The sequence below is a fragment of the Tamandua tetradactyla genome, chromosome 11 (assembly GCF_023851605.1).
Source record: "Tamandua tetradactyla isolate mTamTet1 chromosome 11, mTamTet1.pri, whole genome shotgun sequence".
NCBI lineage: Eukaryota > Metazoa > Chordata > Mammalia > Pilosa > Myrmecophagidae > Tamandua > Tamandua tetradactyla.
In genome coordinates, this window is record NC_135337.1 from 95,499,919 (window position 1) to 95,518,915 (window position 18,997).

Consider the following 18,997-nt stretch of genomic DNA (forward strand, 5'->3'; position numbering starts at 1 on the left):
AGCCGCCTCCTGATCTGCAGGAGACGCACTAGCCCCCTCAGGTCAGATTTTTCATGAATGGCAACTTCGTGAGCGAGTCTGGTGGCTGCGGGGTGAGTTTAGGATGACAGCCGACGCGGTGGGGCCCTGGGGAGAAGCCCAGGCAGGGGACGCAGCATGTGCAAAGGCCCTGGGGCTGAAGAGCCAGCGGCAGGAGCAGAGCAGGGCGAGGGGGACGGCGGCATGGAGACGTGGTGGAGGGGAAGGGAGCACCCTGGTGGCCAGGCTTCGGTTCTTTCTTGATAATTCTGGAAGTGATGAACAGCAGAGGGCGCCTGGCCCTGTCCGAGGAGGAGGTCCTGGCCGGCCCCTTTAGAGCCCAGCTCACCCACCCCCCCACCCCACCACACCCCGGCCAGGCACGCGTGGACCACACCCCTCGGCAGAGGCGGGAGATGAGTCTCAAACCGGCTCAGGAGCTTTTCCAGAACCTGGTAGGAAACGATCCCTCCCAACTCCAGCTCTCTGGTTTCAGGGTAGCTGGGGGGTGTCCAGGGTGGAGATGACGATGCAAAGAGAGGCTCCTGAAGTTCTCAGCCACCCAACCCACGGGACCCCAGCCCTTTTCTTTCCCAAGCTTCATTGTGATATGTCACTATTCTGTCTGGCAGCTGGGGTCACCCCTCTCAAATGGGGGGGCTCCTGGACAAAAAGCAACCCTCCTCCCGTGAGCTGAGTACATAGATATTTCTATTTTGCAGAAAAGGGAACTGAGGCCCAAAGTAGAAAGGCAATGTTTTAGGTCCATTGGGGGAGGGGTGTCCAGGGAGGGGATGGTTTTGGGGGGATCCCAGGAGGGGGTGGGTGGGGCTGAAGCCTGGGTGGGGAGGGGTCTCCCCGTGAGCATGACACCCAGGCCCCGTCTGGCTCCCCTAGGGCTGGGCACACAGCTGGCCCGAGGTCCTTGGCTAAGGTTCCTATTTTCCAAGAAGGGTGAGGCAGTTTGTGGAAAGGACTCATGGGGTTATTTTTAGAGGTCACAGGAAATCCCCAAAGAGTCAGAGCCTCGCCTGGCGGCTAGACTGCAGGGTCAGGGAGGGGGCCCTCCTGGCCAAGGGCTCCCAGCTCCGGGCTCAGCTCCCACCTGGCCCCAGAGGAGCCCCCCAAACTTAGGGATTCAGAACCCGACCCAGACACCCAGTGTCAGGGCTGGCACTGGGCGACCCACAGAGGGTGCAAGCCCCACCGGGGAGGACTGCCTGGAGGAGGTGTCTCTGGAATTGGGCCCTGAAGGAAGAAGAGGAGTTTGACAGGCAAGGAAAAGGGATTTTTCTTCCAGAAAGCACAGCATAAATAGAGGTTTTGTGAGTCTTTATTTAGACAATCAAACATCCAGGACAGTTGGAAGCAAAGGTTGGACAGGGTGGGGTTGGGAGGGACTGGGAGGGTGTGGGCTTTTTCCCAAAGGCAATAGGGAGCCATGGAAGGTGTGAACCGGAGAGGGATCATGTCAGATCCTATAATGGAAAGATCCCTCTGGGGCCATCCCAGGGGTCGTCCTGAAGGTGGAGGCTGAGAGCCGGGTCTGGGACAGCTGAACCAGGGACAGAGCCCAGGAGCTGGGGACTGGGAGGACATGCAGTATTGCTTGGAGCTCCAACGGCAGAAACGGCAGAAACACGCATTGATGCGTGCCCATGGGTGCGGGGAATTGAGAATGAGCGCACCCTTTTGTCATATGAGAAAAAGGAGCCAACGCTGGAACCCAGGGACGCTCGGCTCTGGCCCCCAAATCAGGCCTGTGGGTTTTTGCAGGGGCCTGGCTGGCAGGAGCGTCCCCAGACTCCGGGCTGTCCGCCAGGTCAGGAGGACAAGTGTGAGGGACGCCTGCTTCCTTGGGGCCGCCAGCCCGGCCTGGCCTGGCCGAGTGCTTCCTGCAGGGACGTCCTCTCACCCGCGTTTCCGCATCCAGGAAATATCGCTCCTTTGTCCCACCGCCCAGCCCGCCCGAAGCGTGGTGCTGCCAGCCCCGGCTTCTTGTGACTCACCACCTTCCCTCTGAGGTCCCACGGGACCCGGCCCAGGGTTGGGGACAGGGGGGACCCAGGGGGCAGAGGGATAAGCCGAGATTCTCGATCACAGTGTTTAGGCCATTTTCCATCTGCTTTGGGTGCTGGGGTTTCGCTTTTCCATTACAAACATAAATATTCTGATGCCCTGCAGGGATAAAGCCATGGACGGGATTGGGGTGGCTGAGCCAATGGGTTCATGCATCTTTAATCTTGTTAAATGTTGCCAAACTAATTTCTGGAAAGGAGAAAATGTGCGTTTCTAGCAGAAATATGAGAAAAATGCCCTTTTCTTTGCATCTTCACCAGCAGCGGTGTTTATGGCTTTTTATTTATTTATTTTTCTGTCGGGATTACTCTACGTTCCTTCCATTTGCTTTTTCCCAGCTTCTGGCTAATTTAGTGACATTGGTGGGTCAAAGCATCCCAAAGGCTGCCCACTGGAGCTCTTTTTGGGCTTCCCCTCCTATTCCAGAACAAAACAAAACAAAAACAGCTGGGGACTTGCACGGTATTGCCCGTGGAGCCATTTCAGCAAGGCGGGGTTTCCACAATCACTGGGAATTCTTTGCCAAGCTAGAAAAACCAAAGCTTTCAAACGGGAATCTAGTTTTTAGAAGAAATCCTGAATGCACTAGTTTGACAGCCATTTCATTAACCCCTTCTCTGCTGTGGTTATGCCATCTCGTCTTCACACTGGGAGGTGCCTGGGCCTTGGGGGACCCTGGTGCCCCCTCCCAGGTTGAAGGGTCTCTTGGCCTGGGGAAGTTGTGGTGGAAGTCAGGACCCTGCAGTTTTCCTCTTCTTTCTAGTCTTTTCTCGCTTGTGGCCACGTGGTACCATTTGAAAGCAGAAATCATGACTCTGGAGTCTTTGCAGGGATTTATAATATTTATTAAGTGCTGCTGCTATGTACTGGGGCGCAGGTGGGCGGGGCATGGGGGAAGGTGGGACAGCTTCCCTCCCAGGACATCAGGAGGCTAGTGCTCTCCCTGCATCCCTGGGCTGGGTGCTCCCTGGCCAGGGGGGCCTGGAAACTCTCCAAGCGGGACGGAGGTGGATGCTTTCCTGTTCTCACTTCCCTAGGCCTGGCGAGCCTGGTGTGAGGAAGCGTCGGGAGATAAGGAAGTGAGAAGGGTCCCGGAGGGGACCGCGGGTGGGGGGAAGGGATGTGGAGGGGGGTGTCGGGGGGTGTACGTGGGGACAATGAGCATGTGGCGTAGGCGAGGTCATCTAAGGGGGGCCCTGCCTCTAGGACCCGGTGTGGGGGTGTCCCAAGCACCCCGGGGTTCATGTCTGCAGGCGAGCGAACCAGAAGTCCCCTCGGTCCTGGGGGGCCAGAGCCTCCTCAGCCACTGGGGCAGAAAGACAGAAATAAAGACACAACACCGGTCAGACAGACAGACGGACAAGCTCTACCAGCCCTGCCTCATACTGCCCGCCCCCCTGGGCTCCTCCCTCCTTGCTCCCTACGACCCCCCATGACCTCTTTCAGGGTTCACTCCCCTCATTCCACTCCCCCTTTGCTGAATCTTTCCAGGACCGGGGGACAGTTCTTTTCCATCACGTTGTACAGATGAAGAGACTGAAGTTCAGAGAGGCCACCTCAGTGCCTCAAGCCGCTGCTGCAGCCTGGGTGCTTCTCCTCAATGCACCCGTAGGGCTCCACCCGCCCTGCTCTGCTTGGCCTTCCCGTCAGGGTCTCACTCCCCTATGAAAGTCCCAAATGCCACCAAATTCCAAAAGCCCCCCCACCCCGCCGGCCCCTCAACCACTTCCACCACCACCACCCCCACCCCGCCCCAGGCCTTGCAGGAACCATTCCCGAGCTCTGGAGCTACCTCCCCCTTGCCAAGCCTGGCGAAGGTTCTCAGGAGGGGTCAGGGGTCGGGCAGAGGCTGTTTCCTGGTGGGGGAGGCAGGGGACCCAGCCAAGCCCGGCTTCCGCTGGACCCCCTCCCTTCCTTCCCGGCCTCTTCCCTGGGGCCCCGGCGGCCCCATGCTCCTCGGCTGGTCCTGGGGAGCCCGTGCTCCACCTCGGCTCGGGCCCGCGCCCCACCCAGGCCACGGTTCTCCCAGCCCCGAGCTGAGCCCTGACGCACTTCGTCCCCCAGCTCTGCTGTCCAGACTGTAGGAGGGTGGCCCCATTTCTCAGACAATGGGGCAGAGGCTCTGAAGCCCCCTTCATTACCTGCTTGGCACCCCTGGGACACCTGAGTCAGGCCTCATCCCTTCTGGGCTCCCAAAGCTCCCCCTGCCCAACTGCCACCCCCCTGCCCTCACCTCTTCCCACTCGTCCCCTGCTCCAGCCACACCGGCCTTCTCCCCCAAACTCAACAACCACGCTCCTCCCATAGGACCTTTGCATGGCTGTGCCCAGGCACCCCCAGGGCTCCTCTCCCCTCCTTCAAGTCTTTACTCAAATGTCACCTCTTCTGGGAAGTCAACCGTGATTCCCCCCCCCCCCCCCCAGGGACCACTCCAGCCTCCTCCCACTGGTGAGGGTCCAGCCTGCGAGGGTTGGGGGTGCTAGACACCATTCCCCTGGGCCCCCGCAACCAGCCTGGCTCACAGGTACAGCTCCACAATCACGGGCCGGTGGAGCTCACGAGTCCTAAGGGCCCCGGAACTGAACTCCAGCTAGCCCCCACCGCGCACTTGGCTCTGGGCAGCGACCAGGAGCACCCACACCTCGAGGTTTTCACAGGGAGAGTTTTGGGTATCCGGCCCGCAGTCACATCTGTCTCTGCAGCAGCTGGTTCCGTCAGCGCGCCAATAAACTGATCTCCAAAGGACCCCCAGTGGCACTGAGCAAGGGCAGGCGGTGGGCTTGCCACCGGGAGCTAAACGACTTTGCCATGTTCAGTTAAAGGCCTGGAGATCGGTACACGCTGGGCAGGCGTGTGAGGGGTGCCAGCACCAGAACAGGCTGTCTCGAGGCTCGGGAGCGATGAGTCGGGGAAAGGGATCAATTCTGCTCCCCATGGGCTGGAGGGACCCCATGTCGGGCCTCAGACGTGCCCCTCATCCACCACATCTAAAACTCAGATCTTGTGGGTGTGAGGTCAGTGAGAAGCTGGCCGGGCGAGCCACGACTCGAACCCAGAGCTGAGGCCCCAGGCCACTCATCCCCGGCCCCTCTCTGGGGGACGGTGGCCCTGGCTGGAGCCAAGAGGCCCTCCCTGCCGAGATGAGCGGGCCGGGCCCCGGCCTAAGTGTGCATTGTTTTCTCGGCAGGAGGACGTCATTTCGGGGGAAACAATGTCAAGAGCGTCCCAGCTTCTCGGCTGGGAGCCCGGCCTGGCCCTGATTCGGTGCCACATGACTCCCTGCCCCCACCCCGACTGGCGACTTCCCTGCAGCCTCAGTCCCCTCCTCTGAGAAATGGGGGTAGTAATAGAATGTCCTTCCTTGCCATGAGGGCTTTGGGCCCAGTTGAGAGAGGGAAATCATTGTTTGCTGGGAATGGGGTCGTTGCTGATCCTCTCGCCTTCCTCCCTGCAGGCTGCCCAGGGCTGAGGGTTTTCTCCCAGGCACAGCCCTCCAGAGTGAGGTGGTACTGCTCTGTACAGTGGTGAGCTCCCCGTCGTGGGGGGTATGTAAGAACAGGCACGGTGGAGCTGGACATGGAGCCCCCTGGGAATTTGGCAGCAAAGATTTTGGAGTTCTATTTGGCCCAAAACCTCCCAGGGCTGCCTGGTGGTGAAGTGACCAAAGCACAGTCTGTGGGGTCAGAGGGCTCCAACTTTAAATTTGGGTGCCTCCCTGAGCCGCAGACCCCAACCTGAAGTGGGAACGCCGATCCTGAGCTGTCCTGAATGGACTCTGGAGGGGAGGCCGGAGTCACCTTTCCCTTGAACACCAGGCCCTTCACTCTGGCCCTCTGTGCACAGCACTCTACAGTTTTTGCGGAAACCGAGACTCAGCGGGGTGGGATGAGAGGCCAGGGTCCCCTTGGCTGCGCCCTCTCACTCCTCAGATCCAGCCCCAGCTGCTCCTCAATCCCTCCTCCCGACGTCCAGACTCTGGGCCTTTGCACGTTCTGTTCTCGGTGTCTGGAACACCCCCGGCCTGTTGTCCCCCAGCTCCAAGACCCTTCCTCGCCGAGGCTTCCCTTGCTATTGCAGGGTGACTTTATTTGGAAATGGGGTAATTTTCAATGTGAGTAGTAAAGCTAAAACGAGGTGGAACTGGAGTGGGGTGGCCCCTCGACCCCAAATGCCTGCTGGCCACACAAGGGGAAATTCTGACACACACAGACAGTGAGGGGTGAGCCCCAGGCAGTGACCAAGGCAGAGAACCCCAAGCCCTTCGCCGGCAGCCCTCAGAGTGTGGAAGAGGCAGGAAAGAGGCCTCCTCTATGGGTTTTGGAGGGAGGGTGACCCTGCCGAACTTTGATTTGGACTTCTGGAGTCCAGCACGGAGAGAGGGCCCATGCCTGGTTTCAGCTCCTGGTTTGGGGTGCTTTGTTATGGACACCCCCGGAAATTAAGCCATTCGACTGTCTGGAGTTTGACACTCCCTGGGCAACTGGAAAGTGGGGATAACCTGTCCCACCCACCGAGGAGGGTTACATTCACAGTGGTGCCTAATAATTGTGGGCTGTTGGCTACTCTTGTTATCCCAATGAGCCTATGGTGAATTTTTGCCCCATAGTCTGGGAATTTCACAAGGATAGAATCAGGTGTCTCTGGGTCACTGCCACGTCTCTCAGGCTCAGCAAAGGAGCTGGTATATAGTCGGCACTCAATCAGGGAAGGAGCAAGTGTGAGATGAGCCTCCCTCCACCCCCAGCCCCAGTCCCAACCTCAGCGCAGCTTGCCCAGTGCCTCACCTGGGTGAGGCCACTGCTGCACTGCTTGCAGGGGGCCGCTGAGACTCCAGGATCCTCTTCTTGAATTCCTCCAGACTGGCTGGATCTGCAGAGAGAAGGACTAGTCAGGCCGGCCTGACTGCCCCAGCAGTCCCTGGACACCCCTGGGTTGGGTTGCGGCATGGGATGGAAAGAACCCTCCCCTCACCCGGCCTTGCACTCTGTCACTCACCGATGGGTGGGGGGTTGGGGGCAGGGACCGCAGGTCTTGGCAAGGGCATCGGCTGCGACTGTGGGAAGAAAGGTGAAAGGAGGTTGGTTGGACCTGGGGTTCCAGAGTTCGAGTCCCTCCTCCATGCCCTTAAAGACTCGGGTCGGAAGTCACCACAGAACAGGGAAGCAGGCCGACAGCTTTGGGGAAGGACACACAACCACTTCCCAGGACACACCCAGTAACAGGCGAACAATGACTTGCCCCTGCCAAGAGCCCTCAAATAACTGGGGGCTTCGGTGGCTGGCTTCCTTCGGCGGCCCCCAGACATCCCAGCCGGTGACCCAAACAGAGTCAGCCCACCCAGTACCCCTCCCCGACTGAAGCCAACCCACTCTAAACCAACTCTACCTGTTCCTAAATGCCATCTCCCAAACAACCTTGAGCCAACGCCCCCCAAAGCCTGAAATCCAAGCCTATTCAGAACCCAATCGCAGCCCTAAAATCTGATCCGTTTTTGACAACAAAACCTTCCTTAGAAACAAGCCCCTACCTAAACGCAACCTCAGGGAGCAACCTGACCCTACCACAGCTTAGAGTTAACTATGTCACCGCCAGTTCCCTAGAGGTGACCACTGGGAAAACCCAACCCCCGGCCCCAGTTCCCCAGCCCAGCCCTGGGCTCCACTGTCCATCTCACCTGTGCCTTCCCAACCCCAAACTCAACACCAACTCCAACCGTAGACAACAATCTCTAACTGAAACCTACCCAACGCAGCTCCAGCCCTAGACCCACTGACGGTCACACTTCTAACTCCAAATTACATTGTAATCCCAAAGCCATGGAGCCCAGACCTTCACCCCGAACACAAGAGCTCCCTCAACTCTGACTGAGTCAAATCATCCCCCAATCCATTGATTCAAATATATCCCAACTGCATCCCAATCCCAACCCTAGACCCAACAGCCACCCTAAACCCAACCCAGATTGAACCTCAAACCCATTTTCAATGCTATCCCTATCCTAGTGCCAATGAAACCCCAATTCACCCTGAGCCATACTCCTACCATCTCTGAACCCACCAGCTGGGTCCTCAGCACTGAAATTCAACCGAACCCCAAAGAGCTTGGCACCCTGGGTTCACTCAGCACCCAACCTGGGACCTCAAAGCCGCCTCACATGTATCACCTGGCTCAACTTCTACTCTTTTCTCTCAGCCCAAACTCCAAACTCAACCCCAATTCTAGGAATGCTGAAATCCTACATAGAACCCAATAGTAACCCAAACCAGTTCTAGGTACAGCCATCACCAGTCACTCAGCTCAGCCCAACTCAGAACATGGATCCAACATCCATACCCATTCTCACTCTAGACTTGCTCCAGCTCTCACCCTAACCCCTAGCACTGCTAACCCCAACCCAACACCCTCTAATGCGTCAACCCAGATACATCCCAAATGTGGGCCCAAACCCAATCAGAAACCAACCCTCCATGAATCCCTCACCCTAATCCTGAACCAACATGGCACCCACTAGCCACCCCAGCAACTCTTAATCCTTGCTCAGTGCTGCTGCCAATTCCAAAACCCACTCCGATCCCAAAGCCAATAAAATAACCAGTGACTGTATTTCAGTATTACTGAAATGAACCCTAGACTCAACAGCCACTCACGTGTAACTCCAGACTCAACCCTAAATCCCTCCTCAATGTCTAAACTCAAGCCAACCCTAACCCCAACAGCCACCCTACCCTCAATCGAAGTCTTAACCCTCCACCCTTTGTCAAAGCCAAGCCCCATCCCAAACTCTGACCTAACCCTAACGCGAGTGAAACTCCCGAGTGTGTCCTAAGGAACCCAGCTTAGCCCCTGCAGCCAACCTCAACCTCAACGCTAAACCCAAGTTCAACATCACCACCACCTTGACCTCCAACCCAACCCGACACAGCCCAGTTCTGGGGCCAGCCCAGCCCACCTTGGCCCTGATGCAGGTGTCCAGGGCTGAGTTGCTGACTTCCAGCTGCATCTTGAGCTGGTCTGCCTCCCGTTTCTTCTCCTCCAGCTCCTTGGCCAAGTTGTCTCGCTCCTTCCGCAGCGCAGCCTTCTCCTCCAGAGCTAGCTGTGTCTGCCGGGCACATTCACCCTGGAGCTTGGCCTCTCGGCTCTGGGCCTCCTTCTCCGCCTTCTCCTTGGCCTCCTGGAGGGCCCTCAGGCCCTGCTCGGCCTCCAGCTTCTGGCGCTGGAGGTCCGAGTTCTCGCGGGCCACCCGCTCGATGCCTGCCCGGAGGCCCCGTGCCAGCTCCTCCACCTTGGAGCTCATGAGACTGGGCATGTGGTCGCAGCTCCTCCGGATAGAGGCCAGCTCGGTGCTCAGAGGGTGGTAGTGGCTGTAACTCAGGGCTTCGAGGGTGCGAGGGATGATGGAATCCCTCCAGAGGTTCCGCAGGTCCGCCTCGAACTTCTCCTTGTCCAGGGGCAGGCAGAGAGCTTGTACCTTCTGCAGCTGAGCCTCGGCCAGCTGGCGCTCCTGGCGCTGCTGCTCCCGCGTCTTCCCGCACTCCGCCAGCTGCTCCCCCACCGCCTGCCTGCCCAGCGCCAGGGCTTCCTTGTCTTTAGTGCAGGTGGCCTTCTCCTTCGCCAGCTCCCCCTCCAGCGTCTGGGCCTTCTGGCCAAGCATGAGAAGCATGGCTGAGGACACGGGAGGGTAAGACAAGGGTCAGTGTGCAGCTGCTAGGAGGACCGGGCAGCAGGGCTCTAAATCTCCCTGCAATGTGGGGCAGGAGTCCCGGGATGAGCGCGGACCTGGCATCATGGGACTGAGAAAACCTTCTCGACCAAAAGGGCGAAGAGGAAAAGGAGACAAAATTAAGTGTCAGTGGCTGAGAGATTGCAAATGGAGTTGAGAGATTATCCTGGAGGTGATTCTTACGCATTATATAGCTATCCCTTTCTAGTTTATGGTGTATGGGAGAGGCTGGAGGGAGGCACCTGCAACTGCTGAGCTGTGTTCCAGTAGCCTTGATTCTTGAAGAAGATTGCATAACGATACAGCTTTCACAGTGTGACTGTGTGAGGGTGAAAACCTTGTGTCTGATGCTCCTTTTATCCAGAGTATGGACAGAGGAGTAAAATAAAAATAATAATAAGGATAAAAATAAATAGGGGGAATGAGGGGTAAAATAAATTGGGTGGATTGAAATGCTAGTGGTCAGTGAGAGGGAAGGATAAGGAGTATGGGATGTATGAGTTTTTTCTTTTTTCCTTTTATTTCTTTTTCTGGAGTGATGAAATGTTCTAAAAATGATCACGGTGATGAATGCACAACTAGGTGATGATATTGTGAGCCACTGACTGTACACCGTGTGTGGACTGTACGTGTGTGAAGATTTCTCAGTTAAAAAAAAAGAGCACTGGGCAGGGAGCCCACCAGCCAAGCCCCATCAGGACCACCTTACTTACCGTCACAGCTCTTGTTGGTTTCTTTGAGCTGCAGTTGGCATCGCTTCTCGCTCAGGATGATGGCAGCCATATATCGTTCATTATTCTGGCAGATTACCTGTCAGGGGGAGGGGTCACAGGGCAGAGCTCAGGGCCCGGACCCTGTGGGCTCCTCTCCCCTGCGCTGCCAGGGCCCTTGCTCGGATCTGGGTTGACCAGTTGGCCCACATGACAAGGGGTGTTGGTTTGCTCTTTAAAAGTTTTTATTGTGAATATGATTCAGCAATCAAAAGGAATGCAGTCCCGCTGCACACTACAACCTGGGTGAACCTTGATAACACCGCATTCCCAACTGTCGATTGATTTTCAGCAAGGGTGCCGAGGTAATCCAGTGGAGGGAAGACACTCCTCAACAAATGGATCTCCAGGGGCAGCAGGACGAAACTGGACCCCATCTCACACCCACCAGCAAAAGTGAACCCAACCGAAAGGGAGGGGTAAGGGGTATGGTATGTAAACTTTTTTTTTTCTGTTTGTTTTATTTTCCTGTTGTCTTTTTATTTCTTTTTCTGAATTGATGCTAATGTTCTGGGAAATGATCATGATGATGACTATGCAACTATGTGATGATATTGTGAATTGCTGAGTGTATGTTGGGAATGTTTGTGTTTCTTGTAATTTTTTTTAATTAATAAAAAATTACAAAAAAAGAAAACAGAACACTTAAAAAAAAATGAATCCAACCAAGGACCTAAATATAAGAGAGAAAACCCTAAAACTCTTAGAAGAAAGCATAGGCTTCGATCTTCAGGATCAATTTCCTCAATATGACATCAAAAGCACAAGCAAAAGAAAAAAATACACTGAACTCCACTAAAATTAAAAACGATTGTGCTTCCACGCACAGTATCAAGAGCCCACAATGGCTCTAATTAAAAAAAAAATTAAAATTAAAAAAAGACAATATCAAGAAAGTGAAAAACAACAAACAGAATGGGAGAAAAGTTTGGCAAATCATCTATTAGATAAGGGATTTGTATCCAGAATATATTTTTGAAACTCTTACAGCTCAACAATAAAAAGACGATTGCATCTTTTAAATGGGCAAAGAATCTGAACAGACATTTCTTCAAAGGAGATCTACAAATGGCCAGTAAGCACCCGCAAAAAATATTCAACCTCATTGGGAAATGCAAATTGAAACCACAAACCCAAACCACCTCCCAGCCACGAGACGGCTATGATCAAAAAGCCAACAACTAATGAGTGTGATGAGGACGTGGAGAAATCAAAACTTCCACACGTGGGAGGGTAAAAGGGCTCCATCACTTTGGAAAACAATGTGGCGGTTCCTCAAAAAGTTAAACATAGACACCTGTGGCTGCAATTCTGCTCCTGGGAATTGCCCAAGAGAAAATGAAAACCCACCCCCTGCAAGTTGTACAAATGTTCGCAGCAGCATAACTCATTATTGCCAAAAGCTGGAAGACACCCAAGTATCCAACAGCCGATGAATGGATGAAACGTGCTCCATACACACAGCGGAATATTATTCAGCCATAAAAATGCACGTTATAACAAAGATGAACCCAAAGCCAGCACGTGGAGTGTAAGAAACCAGACATGAAAGGGCAAATATTGCATGACTCCACTCAACACCAAACGTCCACGGCAGGCAAACATGTAGAGACAGAAAGGAGACTGGGGGGCTGCCAGGGGCTGGGGGAGGAGAAATGGGGGGTGACGCCTAATGCAAGGTCTCCCTTTGGGCCACTGAAAATGCTCACAAACCATTGACTGTATTTTAAATGGGCAAACTGTATGGTGGGTGAATTTTATCTCAACAAAGTGGTTTTTTAAGAAAGTTTTTACAAGAAACCCAGGCCATGTAAACAGGTCCCTCAGCCGAGATACAACAAGGAAGGGTACGGGGGTGCTTTGATTTTCTGCAGTTCATCATCCTTTCCTGGGATCGTGTCCTCTGGACACAGTGAGGACAGAAATAGCTTGGGGGGGGGGGGTGGCTTTTGTTTTTAAAGAGCCTTAGCCCCAGACGGGGAAGGTCTGCAGATGCGAACAGACTCTCCAAGAGGAGGTGAAGGACAGCTTTCCGTGGGGGTGACGGAGCGATGATTAAGGAGGGGTGCCCTTCCCGCTCCCCAGCAGCACCCAGGGGGAACAGGCAGGCCACCTGTGGGTTTGGGGCCCCACCTCCCTGGACGCTGCTGGGGCGGGGGCAGACCTGGGACGCCTCCGAGTGAAACTCGCCTTTGTCCTCCACGGGCTCATGCCAGAAATTCAGGAGCATTTGTAGAAAAGTTAAGAAAACTCCTATTTCTAGCCCAACCCGGATCTGGAAGAGAAGAACCATACCCACTACGGCCAGATGGGTGGGGGTTCCAGGGGGAGCCTCTCCATGGTCAGCGCCACTTCCTGGGGGGCAGCGTGGACCCCGGGGGCCCCGGGGCTATTGAGGAAAATGCTGAGGGCTTCAAGACAAGACAGTTCTAACTCAAAGGGAAAAAAGCTGTGGTCCCAAATGCAGTACTTTAAAGCTCCCAGATTTGTAGGTTTTTAATACACCAAAATGGGGGGGGGGGCAGGATGTTGGTGCGAGGGAGGGGCTTACAAGGTGAGGATCCCAGCAAGGGGCCCTGCCCTGGGGGACTGAGTGGGGGCACGGCCCTGCCCTGGGGGACTGAGTGGGGTACATGACCCTGCCCTGGAGGGGGCTGAGTGAGGGGCACAGCCCTGCCCTGGAGGGGGCTGACGTGGGGGGGGTGCGGGGGGGACACAGCCCTGCTTTGGAGGGGCTGATGGGGGACATGGCCCTGCCCTGGGGGACCGAGGAGGGGGACAGAGCCCTGCCTTGCGGTCTGAGAAGAGGACACCTCCGCATCCTGGGGGTCAGAGCCTCCCGTGGAGAGAGCTGGGTGCTCCTGGGCTCCAGCGGTCCCCAGGCCCCCGGCCTGCCAGGACTTGCGGTGCGTGGAGACTGCCGGGCTCCAGCCCTCTCAGCCCTGTCCTCTCGGCCCCTCCCGGCCCCCCGCCGCCCGCGGCCCTTGGGGAGCCTCTGGGGAAGCCTGAGGGTGCCCGGCGCGAGCTGCGGGCTCTAGCGACAGCCCACCCACGCCGCCCCACCCCACCCCGCCTCCCCAGGCCCCGCCACGTCCGGGTCCCCAGCGCGCGGGTTCCGCCGTCCCGCAGCTGCACGCGCCTCGCCCAGCGCCGCGCGCTTGGTGCCCCCCGCCAAAGTGTCCCCCCCCCGGGGCGCGCCGCGGGCACTCACGCGGTCGCCCTGGCACTGGCGGAAGCTGGCGTTGAGGCGCTCCAGGTCGCGGCGGGCGCTGAGCAGCAGCTGCATGAGCGCGTCCTTGGCGCGCGCCGTGAGGTTGAGCTCGCGGCTGAGGTTGGCCTGCGTCGCCGACAGTCCCAGCACCTGGCCGTAGAGGCCGTCGGCGCGGCGCTCGGTGGCCTGCAGGTGCGCCTCGGTGCCCACGTGCGCGTTGCCGTACACCATGAACAGCACCAGCCCCAGGATGATGAGCGACTGCGTGAGCGACGCGAACAGGAAGAAGTAGCGCAAGTAGTGCCAGCAGCCCCGCGCGCCCGCCTCCCGCAGCCCCCGCGCGCCCGGCCCGCCGCCCTCCAGCCCCATCTGCGCCCGCCTCTGCGCCCCGCCGCCGGAGGAGTGCTTATATTACCCGTCTGAATGCTTCCTCCCGCCGCTCCTTCCTGGCCGGGAGGAAGCGGGGGCCGCGGGTTATCACGACACCCCCACCCCACCCCCACCCGTCGGGGCGGGACCGCCTGGGCCTCCCGGGGCCTCTGCTTCCCCCCACCCGGTCCTGCTGCCCGCCGGGGCGGCTGGCCAACGCAGGAGGCCTTTTGATCGTCAACCCCTATCGCCTCCCGGCCGTCCCCTCCACCCTTGGCCTTCCCATGGCGTCGAGAGGGAAACTGAGGCACGGTGAAAAGAGGGGCCCCCCCTGCCAGGCCCCGCTGGCTGTCGGTGTGCAGGACTCGGACCCCCCCCCATGGTGCTCGTGGAATGGGATAAAACACGCGGGCATACAGTAGGCACCCAATAATTAGCAAAGGGGCTGATTGTGGAGGGAGGGGCTCTGCCGTCCCCCACCCCCAGTACCCGGCCCCGACCGGAGCTCAATAAGTGTTTCAGGAGAACAGAAGCAAGGCCAACTGTGACTGGGGACCAGGGGCTCTGGCATTCTGCGCCTCAGTTTCCCCCCCTGGAAGGCGGACAGGCCTTATCCCAGGGCTGTGCTGAGATTCAGGGAATATATTATGACTGTAATTTTCTGCTCACAGCATAATTGGGGGTTCACCGAGCTGCTGAATGGTAACTGCTGCACTGGGGGCGCCGAGGCTCCAGCCTCCTGACCCCCAACCCCTCAAGAGAGCTTTCTGGGGACACTGCGGCTCCCCCCAGGCCAGCACAGAGGGCATTTCTGGGTGTGCCCCCTGCCCTGTCCGTCCCAGTGGCCCCTCTCTGCTTCCTCCATGCTGGGTGAGGCCAGCACCTCCCCCCCTCCCCACCCAGAGGGCATCAACCCCAAGCACTGGGGAGAGGAGCTGTGGACACAGACACCCCAGGCCCCAGGGGATCAGGGCTGAGCTGGGGGAAGGTGCTGCCCCTCCAGCAGGGTCCCCTTTCCTGGGGGCACCCCTGCTCCCATCAGCTGGGGTGCCGTAGTGGGCAGGGGGAGGGAGGCCATGGGGAGGTCACTCCAGGGTGGTTCTGGGCCGGGCTGGGGGGGGGCAGGCCTGAGAAGGAGGAAGTTCTCAGGGGGAGGCAGGAAACCCCTGGGTGACCTTTGACCTTTACCACTCCCCCCCCCCCCCCCCCCCCGTGGTCCCAGCCCTTGGCGACAACCAAGGGGGTGTGGCTGGGAGGCATGGGGTGGGGGCGGCCGCTGGTGCCCGACCTGCTGTTTCCCCAGGTTGGCCAGGCCGGCCCCCAGCCCCTGGAGCAGGGGGGAGGGCATCTAGATCTGGGGGTGCAGCCTCCACAGAGTGAATGAAGGGTTTCGGCGACGTCGAGCTTTGGGGTTCAGTTGTGGCTGCGCCGCCACCTACAGCAGAGTGAATGCGCGCAAGGACGTCCGCTCGCTGAGCCTCAGTTTCCCCCTGGCGACTGGCATGGGGCATGGCCAGTCGCGGAGTCCTTCACCCAGAGCCTGGCACGCGCAGGAATAGTCGGTGGCACTTCATTTTTTTTACTGTGGGTCCTGCCGGTGACTGATGCCATCCCGAGGAGCTGGGCGACGGGAGCGCGCGGGTGACAAGGGTCCCGCGGAGGTGCCTAGGCTGGGAGCAGCCCCAGGCAGCGCGGGAGACGTCAGGGTCTTGGTGTGGCCCTAAGTCCCTGGTTCTCCTTCGTAATATACAGAAAGTGTTTTATATGTTCGTGTACCCATGTGCCGTCTGCTGCCAGGGGTAAAGAAAGGGGACCCTAAACTTCCAGAAAACCAAAACGCCACCCTAGACTTGCCCTGACAAAGTGCTACGATTTTTTTTTATTGATATATATTCCATATTCACATATGCTGTAACCATCCACAGTGTAGAATCAGTGAGTACAATATCGTCATACAGCTGTGCATTTATCATCACAGTCGACTTTTTCCTTCTTTTTTTGGGAAAAGTAACATACATACAAAAAAGCAATAAATCTCAAAGCACATTGCCACAATTACTTGTAGAACAGGTGTCATTTCAGAGTTTGGTATGGGTTACAATTCCACAATTTTAGGTTTTTATTTCCTGTTATTCTAAGATACTGGGAGACTAAAAGAAGTATAAGGATTCAGCACTCATACTCATTTGTTAAACCCGACCTTCTCTGTATAACTCCACCATCACCTCTGATCTTTTTCCCACTCTTTAGGGGTATTTGGGCACTGCCCGGTCTAACTTTTTCACTTGGAACAAAGTACTACAATTTTGTGTAGCGGTCAGAGGGGCAAAGAGTTTTAAATATATATCCTAATGTATTTATTTGAAGCTCAAAAAGGTTACTTTATTTCTTTTTGGCCATTTGCTGTCACCTCTTTGATGCCTGATGTTTCATTTTCGAATAATTTCATTAGCTACTTTTATTATTATTATTTTTTAACGGAAAAGGTAACGATGAAACTTGCTCCGTTGGGCTCAACATTTTGTCCTTGACATTTGTTGATTCCTTTTCACCTACTGTTTAGGTTTCCACCCCATACGTTGCCATAATAATCATCAGTGGGCATTTTTGTGCTTCCAGGGTGGCTTTGTTTCAGTGAACAAATCAAGATTTGAATCCGATCCCAGCAGACGATGCGGAGCGGCGCGGCGACCCCCCCAACAGCCACCGAAAGGCCCTGATCCTGCTGGCACCGCTTTCTGCAAATGTGCTGCCCGCGGAGACGCCGGATTCACCGGCCGCCAGACACCTCCCTGCCCTCTGCCATGCAAGGGTTGGGTATTTTTCCTGAAAGCAATTTGTTATGTTTACAGGAAATTTTACTCACGAATCCCTTTGGATTCCCTTGGAGGTGGGGGTGGGGGGTGAGCATCATAAAGTCAGGCTTTGTTTTTTGTTTAGTTCTTTTTTTTTTTTAACTTAGATTGTATTGTGACATGGATACAAGGTAAAATGCACCATTTTAACCACTTTCAGTCTTCACGATGGATGGCTATGTGCCACCATCCCTTACCAAAACTTTTTCATCCAGCATCCCAAACAGAAACTCTGTACCTTTTACGCAGTTTCTCCCCATTCCCTCCCCCCACACCATGTCCCCAGAACCTCACAATCTACTTTCTGTCCAGATTTTGGTATTAAAGCTTTAAAAACGAAACAAGACAAAACATAGAAAACCATACACACGATTTAGTTTTATCTGTTTGCTGGGCAGTGACACCATGAAATTTGAACCGGAAATCTATGGTAATATGAAGTTTTCAAAAACACTCACACGTGTGGACAACCAAAGCTATAGGCTGAGCCCCCAGTCTTGGGGTTTGTTCATATGAAACTTAACCCCCAAAAGGATAGGTCAAGTCTACTTAAAATTTAGGCCTAAGAGTCACCCCCAAGAGAGCCTCTTTTGTTGCTCAGATGTGGCCTCTCTCTCCAGCCAACATGATGAGCAGTCTCACCACCCTCCCCCTCTCTGCGCGGGACATGACTCCCAGGGGTGTGGATCTTCCTGGCAACATGAGACAAAGATCCTAGAATGAGCTGAGACTCGACATCAAAGGACTGAGAAAAACCCTAGAATGAGCTGAGAATTAACATCAAGTGATTGAGAGATCCTTCTCGACCAAAGGGGGAAGAGTGAAATGAGACTAAGTGTCAATGGCTGAGAGATTCCAAACAGAGTCAGAAGTTATCCTGGAGGTTATTCTTATGCATTAAGTAGATATCACCTTGTTATCCAAGATGTAGTGGAGAGGCTGGAGGGAACTGCCTGAAAATGTAGAGCTGTGTTCCAGTAGCCATGTTTCTTGATGATGATTGTATAATGATATAGCTTTCACAATGTGACTGTGTGATTGTGAAAACCTTGTGTCTGATGCTCCTTTTATCTACCTTGTCAACAGATGAGTAGAACATATGGAATAAAAATAAATAATAGGGGGAAAAATGCTAAAATAAATTTAGTTTGAAATGCTAGTGATCAATGAAAGCGAGGGGTAAGGGGTATGGTAGGTATAATCTTTTTTTTTCTTTCCTGTGTTCGTTTTATTTCTTTTTCTATTGTCTTTTTATTTCTTTTTCTGAATTAATGCAAATGTTCTAAGAAATGATGATATGCAACTAAGTGATGATATTGTGAATTACTGATTATATACGTTGATGTTTTATATGTTTTCTTAATTTTTTAATTAATAAATAAATTTTTAAAAAGCCTTAAAAAATATATGTTTCTATATTAACGTTTTACAATAAAAATGTTAAAATTAAAAAAAAGAAATATCTAAAAAATAAATAAATAAATAAACGCTCACCCAACTTTAGGAAAGTCCCCGAAGAAGAAAAATTCCAGTAAAATTCCTACAACCCTCCACTTTTATTTCAACATATTTCAGGTGTGGTTAAATTGAAGCGAAATTTACTTCCGTGGTTATGGAGGGGACAGAGGAGGCAGAGAGAGCCACTTCGGGGTGTGGGGGGCAGCTCACCTTGGACCTCTGTGTTCCTGATGAAAACCAGGGACCCGCTTTTTCACCTGGGACCGAGGGGCTGCCGGGGACAGGCAGCCCCCCTCACAGCTGCTTTGGGGCTTCCTGGCTTCGGCCCTCCCCACTGTCCCTGCTGGCGGGGTGCCACCAGTGGGGCCGACCAGGGTGCAGGGCCCCCCCCCCAGAAGGCGGTCTGCTCCCCAGGGCGAGTCAGGGGGCTCCGCTGGTTCTTCCCCAGCCAGCCCCGCACCTGTGCCCTCGCGGGGTGGGTCCCGCAGTCTCTGGCACTGGGTGTCAGAGCGCCCTC

At 55.3% G+C, this 18,997-nt stretch overlaps 1 protein-coding gene across 1 annotated transcript; it reads right to left on the reverse strand.

Annotated features, from left to right (window-relative positions):
- Window positions 1-2,920: 2,920 nt before the first annotated feature.
- PLVAP (plasmalemma vesicle associated protein) lies at window positions 2,921-14,167 on the reverse strand. Its single transcript, XM_077122040.1, has 6 exons — window positions 13,799-14,167; window positions 10,531-10,627; window positions 9,047-9,759; window positions 7,093-7,150; window positions 6,882-6,966; window positions 2,921-3,403 (listed from the first exon to the last, which is right to left on the reverse strand). Exons 1-6 carry the CDS (start codon window positions 14,165-14,167, stop codon window positions 3,397-3,399), a joined length of 1,329 nt encoding a protein of 442 aa, XP_076978155.1. The 3' UTR covers window positions 2,921-3,396.
- Window positions 14,168-18,997: the final 4,830 nt, after the last annotated feature.